Source organism: Cygnus olor, chromosome 4 (assembly GCF_009769625.2).
Source record: "Cygnus olor isolate bCygOlo1 chromosome 4, bCygOlo1.pri.v2, whole genome shotgun sequence".
Classification (NCBI taxonomy): Eukaryota; Metazoa; Chordata; class Aves; order Anseriformes; family Anatidae; genus Cygnus; species Cygnus olor.
In genome coordinates this window covers 13,372,560-13,390,469 of record NC_049172.1, presented here as the reverse complement: position 1 = coordinate 13,390,469, position 17,910 = coordinate 13,372,560, and the positions used below count along the sequence as shown (strand labels likewise).

General features: G+C 43.3%; 1 protein-coding gene across 1 annotated transcript in view; it reads right to left on the bottom strand.

The window, feature by feature from the left end:
• Positions 1-17,910, bottom strand: part of ADGRL3 (adhesion G protein-coupled receptor L3) — a 525,203-nt gene that overhangs the window by 134,540 nt on the left and 372,753 nt on the right. The window contains 1 exon segment of the mRNA XM_040555050.1: positions 5,106-5,186. Coding sequence (XP_040410984.1) covers positions 5,106-5,186 — 81 coding nt within the window.

Genomic DNA, 17,910 nt, shown 5'->3' with positions numbered 1-17,910 from the left:
GGCACAAAGCAGCTGTGAAGGAGAAGTCCTAAGAGCAGCCATGGATGGAGAAAAGGCTGAGCAAAAGCAAAGAAAACCAAAGGAGAGAGACAGGAGGAAGAGCAAGGGACTATGCAGAAACTCAGAGGGTGGAAAGGGAGTGAGGGCCCTGAGCATGGGAGACCCCGACTACGACCCAGTACATGCATGATCCCGTCTTGGCTCTAAAGCAGTGAAATAACCTCTCAGCCGGATACTCCCTCCTGAAAGACAGCAGGAAAATAAACTCACCTTAAGAAGCTGGAAACATATTGCTGTAACTAACCCTAAAGAGAAGGAGCGAGGTAAGTAGAAGTGAGACCTCATGGAAAACCAGAGAGGCACTGTAAAAGATTCCCAAGCTACGTAAACTAGGGGGACTCAAGCCAGCGATGAAAAAGCCTGGAATTAGGAGGTATCTGGCCACCACCAGCTCAGAACAGGGCCATCAAACAACACAACTCTCTCACAGCACTGTAACTGGGGAAGGAAGGCAGAAGGGTGGGTGTTTCAGGGCCTGGCAAGCATGGGATGCGTGACTCCATGTGTCAGCTGGAATTCATCCAGGAAGCACCATAGGGCCTCACTGCCCTGATCCTCCCTTTCCCTGGGTCTGGGAAGGAGGACCGGGCTGCATCTGCAAAGCCACTGACCTTCTCTGGGACCTCTGGGAGGAAGAAGAAGAAGAAAAAAAAAAAAAAAAATGACCCAGAATGCGTGCATTCAAAAATCTGATCTATTTTTGGTAATAAGATTTTGCAATGCTTCTGATGTTCAGGAACAGTTGACTATTCTTCAGACTTTGCAAATGCAAAGATAAATGATAGAGTGGGCCCAGTTTTTGAAGCAAAAATGCATGAAGGGGCACACCACTGAGTTGGAGAGGAAAGACAGAAAAAGCAGCAAAACTTCTGTTTGTCTCCCTGACACCATGTCCTACAGGATTCTCTAAAGGAAGAGATTCTGCATCTAAGGAGGTTGAACCACACAACCGAGGTTTAGAGGAGAAAAAACAAAGCCTGTACTGGGGCCAGAACAACTTCTTCACTTGAGAAATATGCACGGAAAGGTGAGAACCCCTCTCCCGTATTTGCTATGTACTTGCAGAACTGGGGACCAATAAATGGTTTTGCTTATAATTTCATATTTTGGACATACACTGACTTCAAGTATATCAATCTCCAAGACAACTCTGTCTCCTGAGATTCGACTTTGAAGGAAACCATTACAAAATGCTAGCTCAACAGGGTAGGAGAGCTTCTTGGACTGCCTCGCTGTAAAAGCCAGGCATAGATTTCATGTTTAATATGATTCCACACATACACTAAAATCTGCTTCTATAAAGCTTTATAAATAGTTTTAGTGTGTAGATTCAGTAAGTTTAATTCACTCTATTCGCTGTATTTTAGTACCTGGCAGAAATTGAGTCCAAACTCTAAATTTAATTTATTGCTATATATGATAATTCCATAAAATTCCTTTCTAAGCCAGAGTATCAGAATTACCATTTATCTCTGAAATTCCTTGCTATTGTCAGTAACCAACGATCCAGTTTTAAATGCAGGTTCAATCCTCAGCCTAGGAGATCACAATTGGTGGGTACAAGAAAAGTTTGACTGGTTTGTCACAACAGACCAACGATTAACATCTACAGCTCAGTAAGACAGGGCTGCCCGAGTGAAAGGAAGAGGCTCCTGAAATACTAGCAGCTAATAACTACTCACGGAGGACACGAAATAGAGCTCACTAAGGTAAACAGATTTCTTCTCTTTATGTATTAGCCTCAACATCCAGCCAACAGTCCCGGCTTGCAGTATCTTCAGGACCATGCATGATGAAGCTGAAGACACAAATGTTGCCTCAGCAATGTCACAGCATTTTACTTATTTCTAGTGGTGCAAGGTCTTGGCTACCCCTGCAATCATTCTGCATGCAGATGGTGTAAACAGTTGTGCCAAAATAATGTAACTGCATCTGGATCATCAGAATGAGAGGAGCTGTAAAAATAACGGTGAACAGTGCTTCGTATAATAGAATTAATTTTAAAACACCGTCAAATTAAAAAGGGGGTGGGGAAAAGTCAGTGTCTCGCTTCAAGTGCTGATTCAGCACCTTATTTCTATTAAGTGATTTACGGTGTCGTTACTGCAGTACTATACAGAGCAGTGGCTCAGAGTAATTACCCTGTAATGTATGATGACACTAATGTACTAGTAAACTACTGGAGTTTATACTCTATTCAGAACTAGCATCAGGACTCTGAAAGGCAGGTAAAAATGCACTGCATGCATAAACAATGTGGGTAAATGTCACCAGTGATAAAATTTTTAAAAAGGAGAAGGAAGAAGCAGTTACAAATAAATCTGCCAGCTGAGAATTGCAGCTGCACAGACCCGCAGCAGCAGTAAATCTGTATCATTTTTAATACAGGAAGGAAAGATGTTTTTATAACCCTACCCTGGCTTCATTTCCATTTATTATAATTAAAACTTTAAGGTGGCTACCACCTTTCTTCTTTCTGCCACTGTAAGTGCAACATTGACCTGTACATTGTGTTCAGTCAGTGCTAGGGCGAACATGGAAGGGAAATGAAGGGCATGAGAATGATTATTGGCATAAACTCACATTTTTTTTTTTTAAATACGAGCTACTGGAACTGTGGTGAATCAACAATAGCTTCAGAATAGAGGTGTTTTTTGCCCTCTCTGTTTAAAATAGCCCTCGTGGTTATGAGATAAGGCCTAGAACATAACCTGAGTGTGTGTTCCATGGTGTCAGGAAATGTAGCCAAACAAGCAAATGAAAAATCTCATAACCTTCATACACTTAGAAAAAAAATCATGATTTTTAGAACATCCAAGTAGATTTGGGGTGCTGAGGCTGGAAATGAGTCAACAGATGCATAAAGAAATGTACATGCCCCTGGGCTGAAAGAAAGCCTTGCTCTTCCCTGGGAGACAGTACCAATTACCACATTTTTAAGACCCCCCACAGTCACCAGCTAATGGATTGATGTCTTCAGAGCCGGCTGCCTCCCTGGCCTTCTCCTGTTAAATTATACAAGGGATTCAAGTCCTTCTTCCAGTATGTGGCAGCAGTAATACCACTCCTTCCACTCTAAGCAGTCCTTTCTTTAAGATGTCTCAGCTGGAGTGGGGGATGCCCCAGTGGAAGCAGTTAATGCAGCCATTTATGTTGAATAAACTCTATTTTACCTTCTCTTCAAGTGCTGCAGCTGTTCTGCCTGACACACTTTGCCCTGTTCCTGGTGGCAGGAGCATCCATCTCACAGAGGTAGCTATGCCCTTGTGAATGGCAGACTGCTGAAAATTTTTGTTAGTCTTTAGCTCTTTTACCTTGGAGAAAGCAAGGCACGGCATCATCTTTGCTGCTGTTTCATCGTCCTTGAGTCTTTCATAGACTGCTCGAGACCCCACGGCAAAGATTTACATTGACCTATTCTAAGTAAGCTCTGAATCATCACACTCTACCTCAAAAAAGTTTTTAGTGAGGAGGTGCTGGATGTCCCACCTGTCTCTGCATTACTGAAGTGCTCTGCTAAAAAATGTGGCTAGCAAATTTTATCACAAACCTGGAGGTTTTCCAAGTGGCTTAGAAGTGGACAATCTCAAGTGCATGTGTTGAATCTCAGGGTAACTCACCCAAAGTTGAATGGAGGTGGTGGACTGCCAGGAGATTGTATATGACCAGCCTCACTCATGACAAGCCCAGCTTTGGAGAGAGGACTGTGAATCTGGCATCCTCACGCCCAGGCTCTGCCACCCAGCACATGGTTCCACCTCACAGAGATGAGAAAGGAACCACCGATGAATAACCGTGCTGAGGCTGCTTTTGTACAGCAGAGTCAATTCCTTAGTTTTCACTACTGCATCAGCTAAGAAAGCACGCATTCACACTTAACAAAGGAGGAAAAAAAAAAAAAAAAAGCAAATGTTTACTTGATTGAGTTACACATCAAGGTGCATGGATGGTGACGGAAAAGCTCACTTGAAATTAAGGGAGCCTTTCATGCTAAGTGCATTAACAGTATGCTTTCATTTAGCCTACAAAGTCCTTGGGCCATTGGAGGTGCAGGGGGATGTTTGCAGTTGCAGCTGCAATTCACCGATACAAGGGTTGTTCTGTCTCTCAGAATATTAGCAAAGAAGTAAGATTTAGAAGACAGATTTCTTCATATTACATAATGACAGTGGGTCTATCCAGATTAATCTTGCATTAATGTATTTTTCAACCGCGAGCACTTAGAGAAACATATACGCACACAAACTTACTCACAGCTTTACAGCACGGGGGCATGATAACAACATCACCACAAAAGAAAAGCCTGTACCCCTCCTGCCACTGCAACACCATTCATACACACTTGTGGAGCTGGACACAGGGAAAACAGTGAGGGTTCATCACTACACAGACAGCTGAAGATCCTTCAGATCAGACTGGGAAATCAAAGGCTCACATTCACACCACTTTATTTTCACCACTTAGCAGAGGCACCTATGCAGGGCTTCTGTGGATTCAATGCATATATACTAGCTACTAGCATTGCTCCCAAGGGCAATCAAGTGACTTAGAACTGGAGTCAACCTCTGGAGTGGACATGTCTCTCTACCAACTTGAGAAAAAACCTTAAGCAATGTCAATGTGGATTGAATCCAGACCCAAACCACCGCGCAACTCCTTTTGTGCCTTCAGTCACGTGAAGGCAGCTGAAACCTGCTTTTCTACATCCTGCCACCAGCCCCCTTTCCCTGTGCAATACCATTAGGAAGGAAATGAGAAAGACAGAGGGCAGGAGCTAAAGTACACATCTCCCTGCAGAAGTAAAGTAGTGAGGCAGCAATGTGGCTTGTGAAACAGATGGCATATTTAAAGCTACATAATGCGGCACATGGGACATGGTCTTCTCTCATACAACTGTCCCAGAGGAATTAATTTGTTCCCGAGAGTGTCCTTGGATGGAGCATGGTAACTTTGCCGTGGAGGCTCTATGAAGAAATGAATGAAATACACTCATGTCTATGGCTCTTTTGCAATGCATGTGCATGGAGACTGCATCACTGACTCACCCTTGGATGGTGGTCGCTCCAGATCAGAATCGAGGTGGATCGGTGGGGCAATATAGGAAACTTGCCCGTGGTGAGCCTGCCCTGTGGATAAATAAGTGTTTTAGTGGCACTGTTTCCTGCAGAGATCTATCAGGGCTATAATTAAACATACAATATTTTTATGGCATGGGACTCAGAATGGGTTTGCAAGTATTTTTTCAAATGCATGTTTTTCACATTCGTTGACATTCAAAACAAAGATGAACTTCCATTTTGTGGAAAGTGATCATTTTTGTGATCGGAAGTTGAAAACACTCCCATTTCTTTCGCTTTTTCCTTGCACATAGGGGTAGCTATTCAGAACTGAAGTTATACCTGCTTTACCACTACCATGTACATTTTGCACAGTGTTCTCTTAAGAGGCCATATGCCACAGAAGACAAGCAATTTCACTCAAGCCCATTCAATCTGTTAATCTTAACGCTGAGAGGGAAGCAAATATTTCTGTATCGCAACAATTTGTGAAGGACGTATGGCATGAAGTATAACTGCATCTGTTTGTCCCACCTGCAGATAAGGGTTTGTGGAGCTTGGCATTGCTTTCACCTGAATGGAAGTTTTTCAGTTCTCAACGCTGCTGTGCAGTTTCCCAGTTGCTAAAGACTCAATTCTTCTCCAGCAATTTGGAGGTAACTATATCAAGAAACTTTTATTTATAATAAAAACATGTTGTTATAATTCATCTATTTACTGTAACAATTTACAGGGTTATTAATCTCTTTTTCTAAACACGGAAAGTTAATGACACATAGATTACGATAACAGCTAGAGTAACCTTCCTGTTTCAAGTAATATTCGTGCTGCAATAAAAGCAGTTGATTCCTCTTATGAGGCACATTCCAAATAATTAATACGGCTCCCTGTTGACACTTGCTGTTGTTGCTCCAAGCAATTTCCAAGCTAGTGTCACAGGCAGTGGAGCAGTGGTACAGTCTTCAGGCTTCTTTGTAATGACATCCAGGAATACCATGAGCACAGTATGCTGGTGCACATAATATGTTGAAAGCATCTCCTCAAGGGGATAAAATATTAATGGGAAAGGGGAGAAAAAAAAGAAGTGTGTCTGAATGGACAGGTTATATTTACTGCTTTACACTGAGCCTGACTTAGATAATTTGCATTATTAGTAGCCTTTACAACTGGACGCTATTCAGGTTTAAAATCTACTGACACATCATAAATTCTGTCTTTGCTTTTAAGTGCTTTAACATGGGAAATCTGCTTCAGGCAAACCCATATTCTAATAATGAGTAACTCTGGTTTCCCCTTCTTGTTTACATGTTAAAAATCCATTTGATGTCATTACTGAATGCAAGTTATCATATAATAGCTGCTCAGTTCTGCAGTGGAAGTAGGTAGATGGTCTACTCTCACTCCAAGCTGCTCAATGAGCAGAATCGGTGCCCTTGTAACTATGGGACAGGCTCCCCATTTGCTGCATCACAGATACCACTGAAATGCAAAACAGCTGAGGTTGGAAGGGACTTCTGGAAATTACCTAGTCTAGCCCATGGGCAGGAAGAGCTGGTTGCCCAGGACAGCATCTATTTGAGGTCTGAAGATCTCCAAAGAAGGGAGACCACACAACCTCTCTGGGCAACCTGGGCCAGTGCTCAGTCACCTGCACAGGAAAAAAAAAAAAAAAAAGAAGCAAAAAAAAAAAAGCTTATTCTTAAGTTTAAGTGGAATTTCTTGTATTTCAGTTTGTGCCCATTGCTTCTTCTCCTGTCACTGGATGCCTCTGAAAAGAATATGGTTTTGTATTCTTCATTCTCTATCACCACACTCCCATCATGTACTTATGTACATTGATAACATTCCCCTGGACCATGTCTTCTCCAGGCAGAACAGTTCCAGCTCCCTCAGCTTCTCCCCACAGATCTTCAGTCATCTCTGGCCCTTTGCAGGACTCGCTCCAGGAAGTCATAGAATCATAGAATCATTGAGGTTGGAAAAGACCTCCAAGATCATCTGGTCCAACCATCACCCTACTACCAATGTCACCCACTAAACCATGTCCCTAAGCACCACGTCCAACTTCTTTAATACCCCCAGGGATGGTGACTCCACCACCTCCCTGGGCAATCTGTCCCAATGCCTGACTGCTCTTTCTGAGAAGAAATGTCTCCTCATTTCCAACCTGAACCTCCCCTGGTGCAACTTGAGGCCATTCCCTCTAGTCCTATCACTAGTTACCTGTGAGAAGAGGCCGACCCCCAGCTCCCCACACCTTCTTTTCAGGTAGTTGCAGAGAGCAATAAGGTCTCCCCTGAGCCTCCTTTTCTCCAGACTAAACAACCCCAGTTCCCCAGCCGCTCCTCCCTGTCTCTCTTCTGCTGCTAAGCCCAGAAAGAGACTCAGCATCCAGGTGTAGCCTCACCAATACTGAGCAGAGGGACAGGATCATCACCCTTAATCTGCAGGCAATGCTCTGCCTAGTGCAGCCCAGGATACTGGTACTCTTTTTTGCCCCTTGGGCACATTTCTATCACATTGCTAGTGATCCAAAACAGAAAAAAAAATGATTCTGCAAGTTTGGAGGGCTAGGCTGGAGTAAAGATACATATGCAGTATAAAAGACTACAGAACATCTGTAAGTTTAGACACTCATTATGATTCAGTAATAACTAAGGAAGTTTATGAATGTTTTATAAAAGCTTTTACCTAATATGGAGGAAGCGGTAGCATCAAATGATTACATGTGATAAATGAAACAAGTTGCAGAAAGCTTTTATCTACTTGCTGCTGATAGAAAACACTCTAATCCCAAAAATATCAAACTTGACTCCTGTTAGACTGTATATTTCTCACAATATTAATAAATCAAATTTTGGGTTTTAATACTCTCTCTATAAAAAAGCAATCCATACAATTGTTGTACTTCATTTTCTGGGCAAGAATGCCAACTTAGTTTCTGTTCAGATTCATTATAGCTTTTCCATAAGAGAAAAAAAAAAGCTCTCCACTGTTATCTATGGCCACAATTATATGCTCAGGTTCAAGATCCTTTGCAAACCTTCTTGTTAATCAACAGAAACATATTTTTTTCTTTGATTTCACTATTACTTGCAATAGCTACATCTGAGTGGGTTGAGGGAAGTGAGGCAAGGCAGGGAGGCTGGAGGAAGCCCCAGCAATGGGACCACTGTGCAAGTACACAGAGGAAACTGAGTCAGGGAATCAAACTTGAGTATCAGAGTATGGTTCTTCTGGCTTTAGCAGTATTAAAAGTTTTGCCAATGACTCCATTAAAAAACCCAGCTTTGTCCAGTGAAACCATGCAAGATTTTGAGGCTGATATCACTGATGCAGCTCAAGGCAGACTGACAGGACAGGTTTGCCAAATGATGCCAACCCCTGTCCATTTCATATGAGTTTAGCAGTTTCAGGTGCTTACTTCAAGCCTCAGCTTTAGGACTGAGTGACCCCAGACAACCTCCCCTTTCCAGTTCCAGCTACCACAAACACTTGGAAAGGGGAATGAGAAAATCTTTTTTAAAAAAAGGGCGGGGGGGGGTGGCGTAGCGCAGGCAGAAACACTCAACATCTCCCTCTCCAAATCCCCTAGTCCTTCTGCTGTTTGCATGTGTTTGGTCTGTGCTGCCAACCTTGCAGCACCAGGAGGTGGGACGTGGGCCTCCATTGCCCACATAACCATCTTTCAGTATATCAAGCTTTGATTACACCTGCACATCTATTGCTCCACCTCCACAAACCTATTTGATTGAGTCTTCAAAAGCGTGAAGAGCTGCCCATATGCTAACCAACACTGGGCTGTTGGTCAGGTACCCATCCCTTTGGGAGAGGAAACGGCTAGCGTCAGGCCCTCCCCAAATTTTACAGAACACTCTAAAAATAACTGCACCTCTTTAAATAAGTGACCCACTTTTAAAATATTAAAAAAAAAAAGGAGAAAAAAGCCTGTTTCTAACAAAATACCAAAGGTCAAGATGTCTCCGTTCCTGATGGAAAGTTGGGCATGCCTTGTATTATAACAGCTTGCACGGCCCTCTCCAAATCCCACTCTGACTATAACCATCTGGTGTTTCTGCAGCCGGCTCTCAGGTAAAAAAGTAAACAGCAATCAAACGTAATCATCAAAGTAATGCGTGATGAAGTTGCCAATTTTGTATCTAATCACTTCAGTCGGGCTCCGTTTCCCTCACTCCTCTTGCTTGCGAGGCCCAGCCACCGTCATGGCAGCGGCCTCCTCAGGCAGGCAGGCACTGATGGCTGACAGTCTTGGCCCCCCTGTGAGTGGCAAAAGATGGGTAAGGAGGCTCTTGTGCCATACAATCTGCTAAAAACAAGGGCTAATGCTGGAGTGCTACAATGGTTCAGTCCCTGTCTGCTGTTTTTTTTTGTTTGTTTTTTTGTTTTTTCTGTGTATCATGCTGTAAGGATTCAAGCGGGGCCAATGCTGCATAAAGATCAAAAACACCTTCTTTGCCAGCAGCTTCATGCTCTCACCCGTACATCAAGTCAGTCAGCAAAACCCCGGCTCCGCTCCCTCCCACTGCGGCACAGACCCTCAGCCAAGGCAGAGAAAACACCGAATTTGACATAGGCAGCCACAAACACCCTGCCTCCCTTCTTTCCACCCACACTGCCTCCCCCAGCAAGGATAGGGAGCATCCACAGCAGGCAGGCCAAAAGCACATGCTGTGGCAACGGGATGTTTGGTAGCTGCAATTTTGGGAGAGAATCATAGAATCATAAAAGCTTGGAAAAGACCTCCAAGATCATCTGGTCCAACCATCCCCCTACCACCTATGTCACCCACTAAGCCATGTCCCTAAGCACCATGTCCAAACTTTCCTTGAACACCCCCAGGGATGGTGACGCCACCACCTCCCTGGGCAACCCGTCCCAGTGCCTGACTGCTCTTTCTGAGAAGAAATGTATCCTAATTCCCAACCTGAACCTCCCCTGGTGCAACTTGAGGCCATTCCCTCTAGTCCTATCACTAGTTACCTGTGAGAAGAGGCCGACCCCCAGCTCCCCACACCTTCCTTTCAGGTAGCTGTAGAGAGCAATGAGGTCTCCCCTGAGCCTCCTTTTCTCCAGACTAAACAACCCCAGTTCCCTCAGCCACGCGTCATAGGACTTGTGCTCCAGGAGTATAGACATGGCCTGGAAAGTCCACCTGGTGACATGGCCTCCCTCAGGAAAAGGAAACAGAGGAGATGTTTGTGGATTAGAAGGAGCACCTGGCTTTTCAGGTCTTATACATGAGAGATGCAGCACACCTTAAAAAGCCAGTAACTTACAAGAACAAAGATGGTATTTTGTGAGGACTGTGGGAAACATAATAGCATGCATGGCTTGAGGGAATTTTTTAAGGGATCTGAATGCTTACAAACACAAACATTGACACATCTTCAAAAATCTGGCCTTAAATAATTTAGTCTACAGATTTTTGTGATAAAATTACAAAAGAAAATCTGCAAATGCATGAACTAAAAAAAAAAAAAAGTAGCAATACAGCAGTCTCATCCATTTATCTATTAAAAACACTTCCCCCTGGTTCTTTTTGGAAACACACCCACCATTTGTAGCATGTAACAGTACAGAACCCCCTTCTGACCCTATTCCAAGTTTCTAGTGCCTGGTTATCTCAATGTTATCTCTACTGTCCCCATCCAGGGGAGATCACTGCAACACATTTCTTTGCTGTCATGTCAGACTGTATCTCTTGCTTGTTTTTCTACCCATTTTCCAGCCTCTTTTGGTATATTTTCTCCTTCCACTGACTCCCTTCTTTTCTTGAGATCCTTCTTAGACAGTCTAGCTAGCATTTCACCCAGAGTATTTCATTTAATGTTGTGCCTGTACCTCTCACAACTCACTGCTCCCTTGCACTGCCTCTCTTATGCCCCTTGCTTTCAGCACCTCTGAATACAGCCACCTCTGTGGACTGAACTCTTCATTCTGTTTATCCATCCACTAACAAGTAAGTTAATAACCGTGAAACTGCACATTGATTCCTGAGACTTTGATTTCAGTTCTTCATCTCATTTTTTTATAATAATGGGATGGGCACACACCACTTAATCTTAATATACATATTCTAAGCAAAAGTCTCAGAAAACATACCAGCAATTTTAATAAAATTGTTACATATAAAGTTTAATTTACATGCTACAGCTCCCTCCTTCCCCCCTGCTCCTCTCCCCCTCCAGTTGAACATTTCCATTTTCAAAAGCAATCTAGTTCGTCTGGTATGATTGATCTGATCTGTAAAAAACAACATTACTTTTTGACCACATTTCTGTAATCCTCTGTTAACAGGATTTTTTTTTTTTTAATCTAATTTATTATCTAGATGAAGACTACATTCACTTTGTTGGATTGCAATTTCCAGGATCATCACTCTCATCCTCTTTAATTTCTAAAATTAGTACATTTTTCTTGTCATTTTTTCTCCAGTCATGGGTCTTTTTGAACTGCATAATATGTATGCATATATAAAAACATATGGAAAGGGAAATTAAAGAGCTGGTAGGTTTGCTAACAAACCCTTCTGACATGCCATTAAACAAATTTCATTCAGACCTGTTACTCTGCATATATTCAGGCTTCTCCCAGCAGCCTTTTTACTGCCTTTCATCAATGACTATCTTTGCAAAACATCATTTCCTCACTGCCCACCCTTTTCCATTTTGCATTAAAAGCTTTCTTTTTAAATAAAGCTTTTATAAAGCCATTCCCTACCTCAGAAATGTCAGAGTTAGCACTGATTCTGTCCACCGCTTCATTTATTCACAGACTTTTATGGGGTTTCTCTCTTTCATCTGTACATCTCTCTTTCATCTTTCATTGCCCTTTTAAATCCTTAAGGCTGTTGTAACTCATCTACTCCCTCTTCTTCTCTCTCTCCCAGGATTATTTCTTCGTCCTCCCCTCGAAGTCTTGCACACTTCCGAATACAAGAAAACTTCTTTTCCAAAGGGTGCTCTCTGAGTACATTAGCTCTGCTCTTTTGCCATTTTACCTCTTTTATTTCATACTAGGAATGATTGCAAGCTTAAAGCAACTGCAAAGGGAAAAGTATGGTATCTGTGAGCAAAGCTGTGTCCAGGTGCAATGCCTGTGGGAAGGGCAGGACTGCTAGGAGCAGCTCTGAAATGAGGAGGATGGGTTCCATGGCACCATGGTCGTAGGGTGGGCAGCCTGTTTGGGCACATGGTAGCTGCGTGTGGAGGATTTCCAGGTCACAGCTGCTTTTGGCAATTGGAAGTTACCAAAACCTCAAAAGCCTCAATGGGCATTTACAGACAGGCTACAAATCACGCGAAGGAGAGTGGTTCTGCACACAGTGTGCATAACAAGAAAATGTTTCTCCTCCCATTCTATTCTTGACCGAAGCGAAGTTATATTATTGCAGCTCTACCCATTGTTTAGTTATACATTGCTTCTGAAACTGTCTCAAAATGTACTTAATAGCTCTCACAAATGCCAATGCTGTGTGCTTATGTATCTTATCTTCCAAGAGTGTAGGAAATGCAGGAATGCACTTTTTACTTTTGCTTTGTTTTTTTTTTTTTTCACCAGAAATCTGCTTTGATACATGAATTTCACTGCTCTGCCTTCCAAAGACAGGGGTCTACAGGAAAACCCATGAGGAATCAGTTTGCAGAAGAGGAGAAGGTCGGTTCTCATCTCCCTGTAGGAAGCTGTGGCCGAGTTCCCCAGTACCAACCAGAGGAACCTGCAAGCACAGCCACAGGGCTGTTAAATGCAAAAAAAACCACCTTGGAGTTAAGGAAGAAACCTTGATAAAAGAGGCAGGGAGAGGGGTGAGTTGGGAAGATGTTTGGCTAAGTCCCTGTCATACACGCATCTCATGTTTTAAAGTAAATGCAAATCCATGAACAGTTCCTGACAACGTATTTGTGTGAGTGGAAAGCATGGTAAAATGGGCTAATCTTCTCCAAGAACGTACTATTCTTATTTTGAATCTGTCACAATAAACAACACCCTTAACCATGGGGGAAAGGAAATCAAAATGGCATTTTTTGATGACCAAACTGTCCCTCTTTTGACAGCCATTACACAGGAGGATCTATGCTAGCTGAATTTCTAGGAATGCTTTGCAACTCAGATTTGAACTATATACAAAGATAAAGACAAGAATAATGCCAGAGGAATGGATTAAAGACTGACTGTTACAGCAGCTGAAGCAACTGGAGACTTTTCACGAGTGGCAGCTGCATACTTTCAAATGAGCTTTTGGGACTCAGAAACTCAAGCCCCATCTGAAGTCAGAGGTAAGGAAGCTTCTTCAAGTCGTACTGAGATTCTTCCCTATGCTGTGCAAACATTGCAATCTGTGTTCTGTGTTTAGATGAACCTCACCCCTCGGTTAAAGACTTAAAACATTGGCTTTAGCAGGGCCTAGACTCCAGGGGTGCTCTGCAGACTCCAGCAAACGTCCCAGAATTTACTCTGCAGTATAAGAGCCTGGTATACGAGGGAGGAAGAGGAAAAAAAGTCAGGAAATATTTCACGTATTATAATTGAATAATGTTAAATACCTCCTGTCTTCCCCACATACTGAAGAACGTGGAGAAAGGCCCTCTCCAGGTCTGGCTTTCCCCAGAGCTTGAGGCAGGGAGCTGACCTGCAGGGCTGTGCATTTTCTAAGACGTGCTCCCCAAAAGCTTGCCCAGCAGGCTGAAAGAAAGATGACACATCATATTATCCTTCTCCTCCCAGATGTGTTCATCGTGCTATGAAATATGATTTACCAGTCACCTGCACTGGAAACTGGGGAGGGGGGAGTGCAGATGAGACTGAGGGATTTGGAGCAATGCAGTGCTCAGAGCCCTGGAGGAGACAATGAATATCCATAAGCAAGAACTGTCCAGAGCGGCTTTAGCAGTGGCAAACACAGCTAAGCCCCAGGAGGTTTTCTTGGCCACCTCTCAAAGATTTAATCTGATATGAAGAGCACTGTGCCAGCTCTTGCTGTCCGAAACTCCTCTCTTTTCCCAAAAGTCAAACAGGAAGTTTTCAACTGCCTTAATGGGCTGTGGACCAAGACCAGCAAATTCTGCCTCAGATGGGACTGAAAAGACTTGGGACAGAGAAGTTTGGAAGAGGGGAAACCCAGCCAAAGCCATCCAGTCCATCTCCTGCAGAGGCAAAATAGTTCCTTATGTTGTTTTGAAAGGTACCTCCTCGAGGCTGCCCACTGCTTCCTCCAAGACACCAATCTACAGATCGTGCTGTCAAGATTACATCTTTGTTTTCCCTTTCCTGGGGGAGGGATTCTGCTGCCTTCCTGCCTGTTTCTGCCTTATTTTTTCCCGTTTCTTGTTGCTTTTCCCCACCAGCATTTCTTTAGCCCTGCACTTTGTTTTTGTGCTCTCAATAATGCTCACATTTCTTCCCTCTCCCACCTCCATGAGCTGGGCATTATTAAACAAGGGTGCAGCTTCACATCATAGCTAACCCATTTAACAGTGGTCTCCTTTCTCTCAGGACACTGCCGTGCATTTCCACTCCCCCTCACAGCAGATCTGGCAATTAATGCAAGCAGAGAGCAAGCTAGAGCTGATCTGATGGAAAACGACCCACCGAAAACAGTAATTACTGGTTTTCAGCTGGATCAATGAGCACCACCATTTCAGTCTGTCACGGCAGCAGCGCCAGATCCGATAAAACATGAAAGAGCCAAGGCTGGGGGGGTGATGGGGACAGCTCTCAGTCTCGGTGTAACATAAAACCACACCTGGAAACAGCAGTAGCATTGTGTCTAGGTGCCCCTCTGTTCCCACACAAGGCTCTCTCCCCGCCCCAGGAGACTCCCACCGGTCGCATCCTTTCTTTGCCGCCTTTCAGACTGCTTTCAATCCACCTGCCAGGATAATTTAGAGAGCTACATCTCACGGCTCCAGGTCAAAGGTTCTAGTGAAAGCCACCTGCATTACAGCACGCTCACTCCTTGCATATTGAGCTCGGGACACAGCCCTGTCTTTCAGTTAGTTGGGCAGCTGTTGTTAATGCAGGAAGGGGAGCAGTGGGGAAGAGAAGAAATCAGGCAGCACTTCTTGCTGTGTTGAGCTTAAATTTCAGTGGCAAAGCATCCAGGGGAGGTTGTCAGAGAAATCAGCTGAGATGCCGGATTACATGGTAGGAGACACATTTGAAGCAGACAGGTAGATATGTGACTCACCAGCACAGAGATGGTAATTGAAGTGTCTTGTGGTTTCAAACAGTGTGAGATGCAGTCCAAGAATTTGTCACTCTCGCTTTCTTCCATTTGTGACAGCCTGTAGCAGATGTCCACTCCAATATGCTTTTATTTTCCAGTCTGTATGTCTTTGCATAGCCAGCATGGTCTCCATCCCCATGTCATACCTCCCTGATACTGCCTATACCTCTGCTGTGATCCTCTCTCCCTCTGTCACCTCCTGAGCAGGTGAGCCGTTACTGTTGCTCACCTTCTACATCAGACAAGTCTCTCTCCAGGAACTCATGACTACAGCCTCCAAGAAACAATATAAACACGCAGGCCTGCTTCCACAGTTCCTTACAGGCACCCTCTCATCTTGCTTAATGACCTCCATCTTCCACTGCCACAAAACCACACACCACAAACTTTAACTCTTATCTTCCACAGCTTTCAGATGCACTTTCCGTGACCAGTCCTGCATTGTGACTGCAGCCCAAATGGGACTGTCAGACGATAAAGAGTTACAAGAGTCTTCCTCATTACGGGTATTTTTATCAACTTCTATCATTAAGGAAGTGCAAGAAGATGAGCAATTTGTTTTCCAATTGGGTCCATGCACCCTAACTTCATTAATCACTTCTTTTGATCGACTACAGAAGCTTTGAGATGAGCAGCACAGCCTGCCTGCCTCTGTTGCCAGCTTATTGCCAAGCTTGAGCTAAGCTAAGGTGCAGAGTTCCTGCAAGAGGGGATATACTTAACCCTAAAGGAAGTGATCAGACAGTAAGAGAGATCAATACTAGGTTATTTGGTAAAGAAATGAAAGGAGGGTGGATATTTTCTCTGTGAATTAAAAAAAAAAAAAGTAATCTAAGCCACCTCACCCCCTTCCTTTCTTTTTTCTTTTCTTTCTTTTTCTTCTTTCATTTTCTCTTTCCTCTTTCTTCTTTTCTTCTTTTATTTCTTTTCTCTTTTTTCTTTCTTCTCTTCTCTTCTCTTCTCTTCTCTTCTCTTCTCTTCTCTTCTCTTCTCTTCTCTTCTCTTCTCTTCTCTTCTCTTCTCTTCTCTTCTCTTCTCTTCTCTTCTCTTCTCTTCTCTTCTCTTCTCTTCTCTTCTCTTCTCTTCTCTTCTCTTCTCTTTTCGAGATAATATAAGGTATGTCTCAGCATGAAGGACATGGCTGCCTGTAGAGAGATTTTGACAACTCCCCTCTGAGTGCTAAAATGCTGTCAGCTGAAAAACTGAGCTGTTTGGGCAAATTGATCCAACTCTGACAGACTTCCTCTCTGTTTTCATGTTTTCTCTCTCAATCAAAAACCTTCTAAAAAACCAAGGTTTTCAGTCCCATTTTAGAGAAGCGGAAGAAGAGAAGAGATCGCCTACCTTTGCGGCACTGCTCTGTAACCTAGGTGGATGGACAAACCCATGAGAGGGAGAAGAAGGTCTCAGAAATCATTTGCAGCTCCCCAGTCGAGATGTCACACACAGAAAGAGGATCTGAATACAAGGGCTTCTCTAACTTGCAAATATCAGCTGTGTACGGCCTTTCTGACTACCAATGAGGACTGAGTTGATAGATTTTGCAGGTAGACGGTGACAGCGTAGGAAGCAGAGCTTTTAGGCCTGAGTTTATCTCAAATGCCAATAACATGCAAGCAGCCGGAGCAACTGCCCAAAGAAAGCCTCACTGAGGTTTTTTCAGTAATCATCAGGAATCATCTCCCCCTTCCTCAGCCCAAAGAAAATGAAATCTAAGCATTTTTAAGCCTTGTCCCTAGCTGTGAATATATCTGTAACCTTTCCGCATCAGTGACAATTTTGAATACAATTTTTGATGGTCAAATCCTGGGAGCACTCTTACCACTTTATAGCAAAGATTAAGCATGCTGCTGTCACAGTCAGTAAAAGAGCATCTTTTTATATTGCCTCAACTGGGAACTCTGGAAATCTCTAGTCCTCTAAGGTGAAGCAGGGCCAAGCAGCCTGAAAGCGTCTTGCACAGACAACTTGGGGCTGCACTTTTTTGCACTCTTTTTGCATATAACAGAGCTTTACAATTTGACTTCTAACTTGCTCATTGGGAGCTTCTGCACAGTTTTTCTAGCCAACTATCAAAGCACGTTGATTTTTATTTCTCTTCCCATTTTCCTCACCTGCTGTCAACTCAGCTAAAGGAAACCATGCTCAATGTGACCAATTTTAAAAATAATTTTTAGAAGTTATTTTAAAAGACCTGTGCAGCAGAATTGCTGATTTATATATTCAAAGAAATCTAAAGTTTGTGGTGTAACAATTTTGGTGAAGCCCGCTATGGACTCCATAAACATCATTACGTCCCTTTCCATGGCTTCACAAAGCCAGAAATGACACAGGAGGTTTCACCATCTGTTCCTGCCATCCTGCACTTACTTCCTTCCAGACGGCCAGGGACTGAGGAGTTTGCAATGGGTCACAAAGTGCATAAACCCACCAATATAGCTCTGTGCAGAGCATAGGTCCATATATTAAACATCACTCTGCAAGTAAGATGTTTCGTACAAGGTCAAAAATACACATATCTATATATATATTAGTAGTAGATATTCT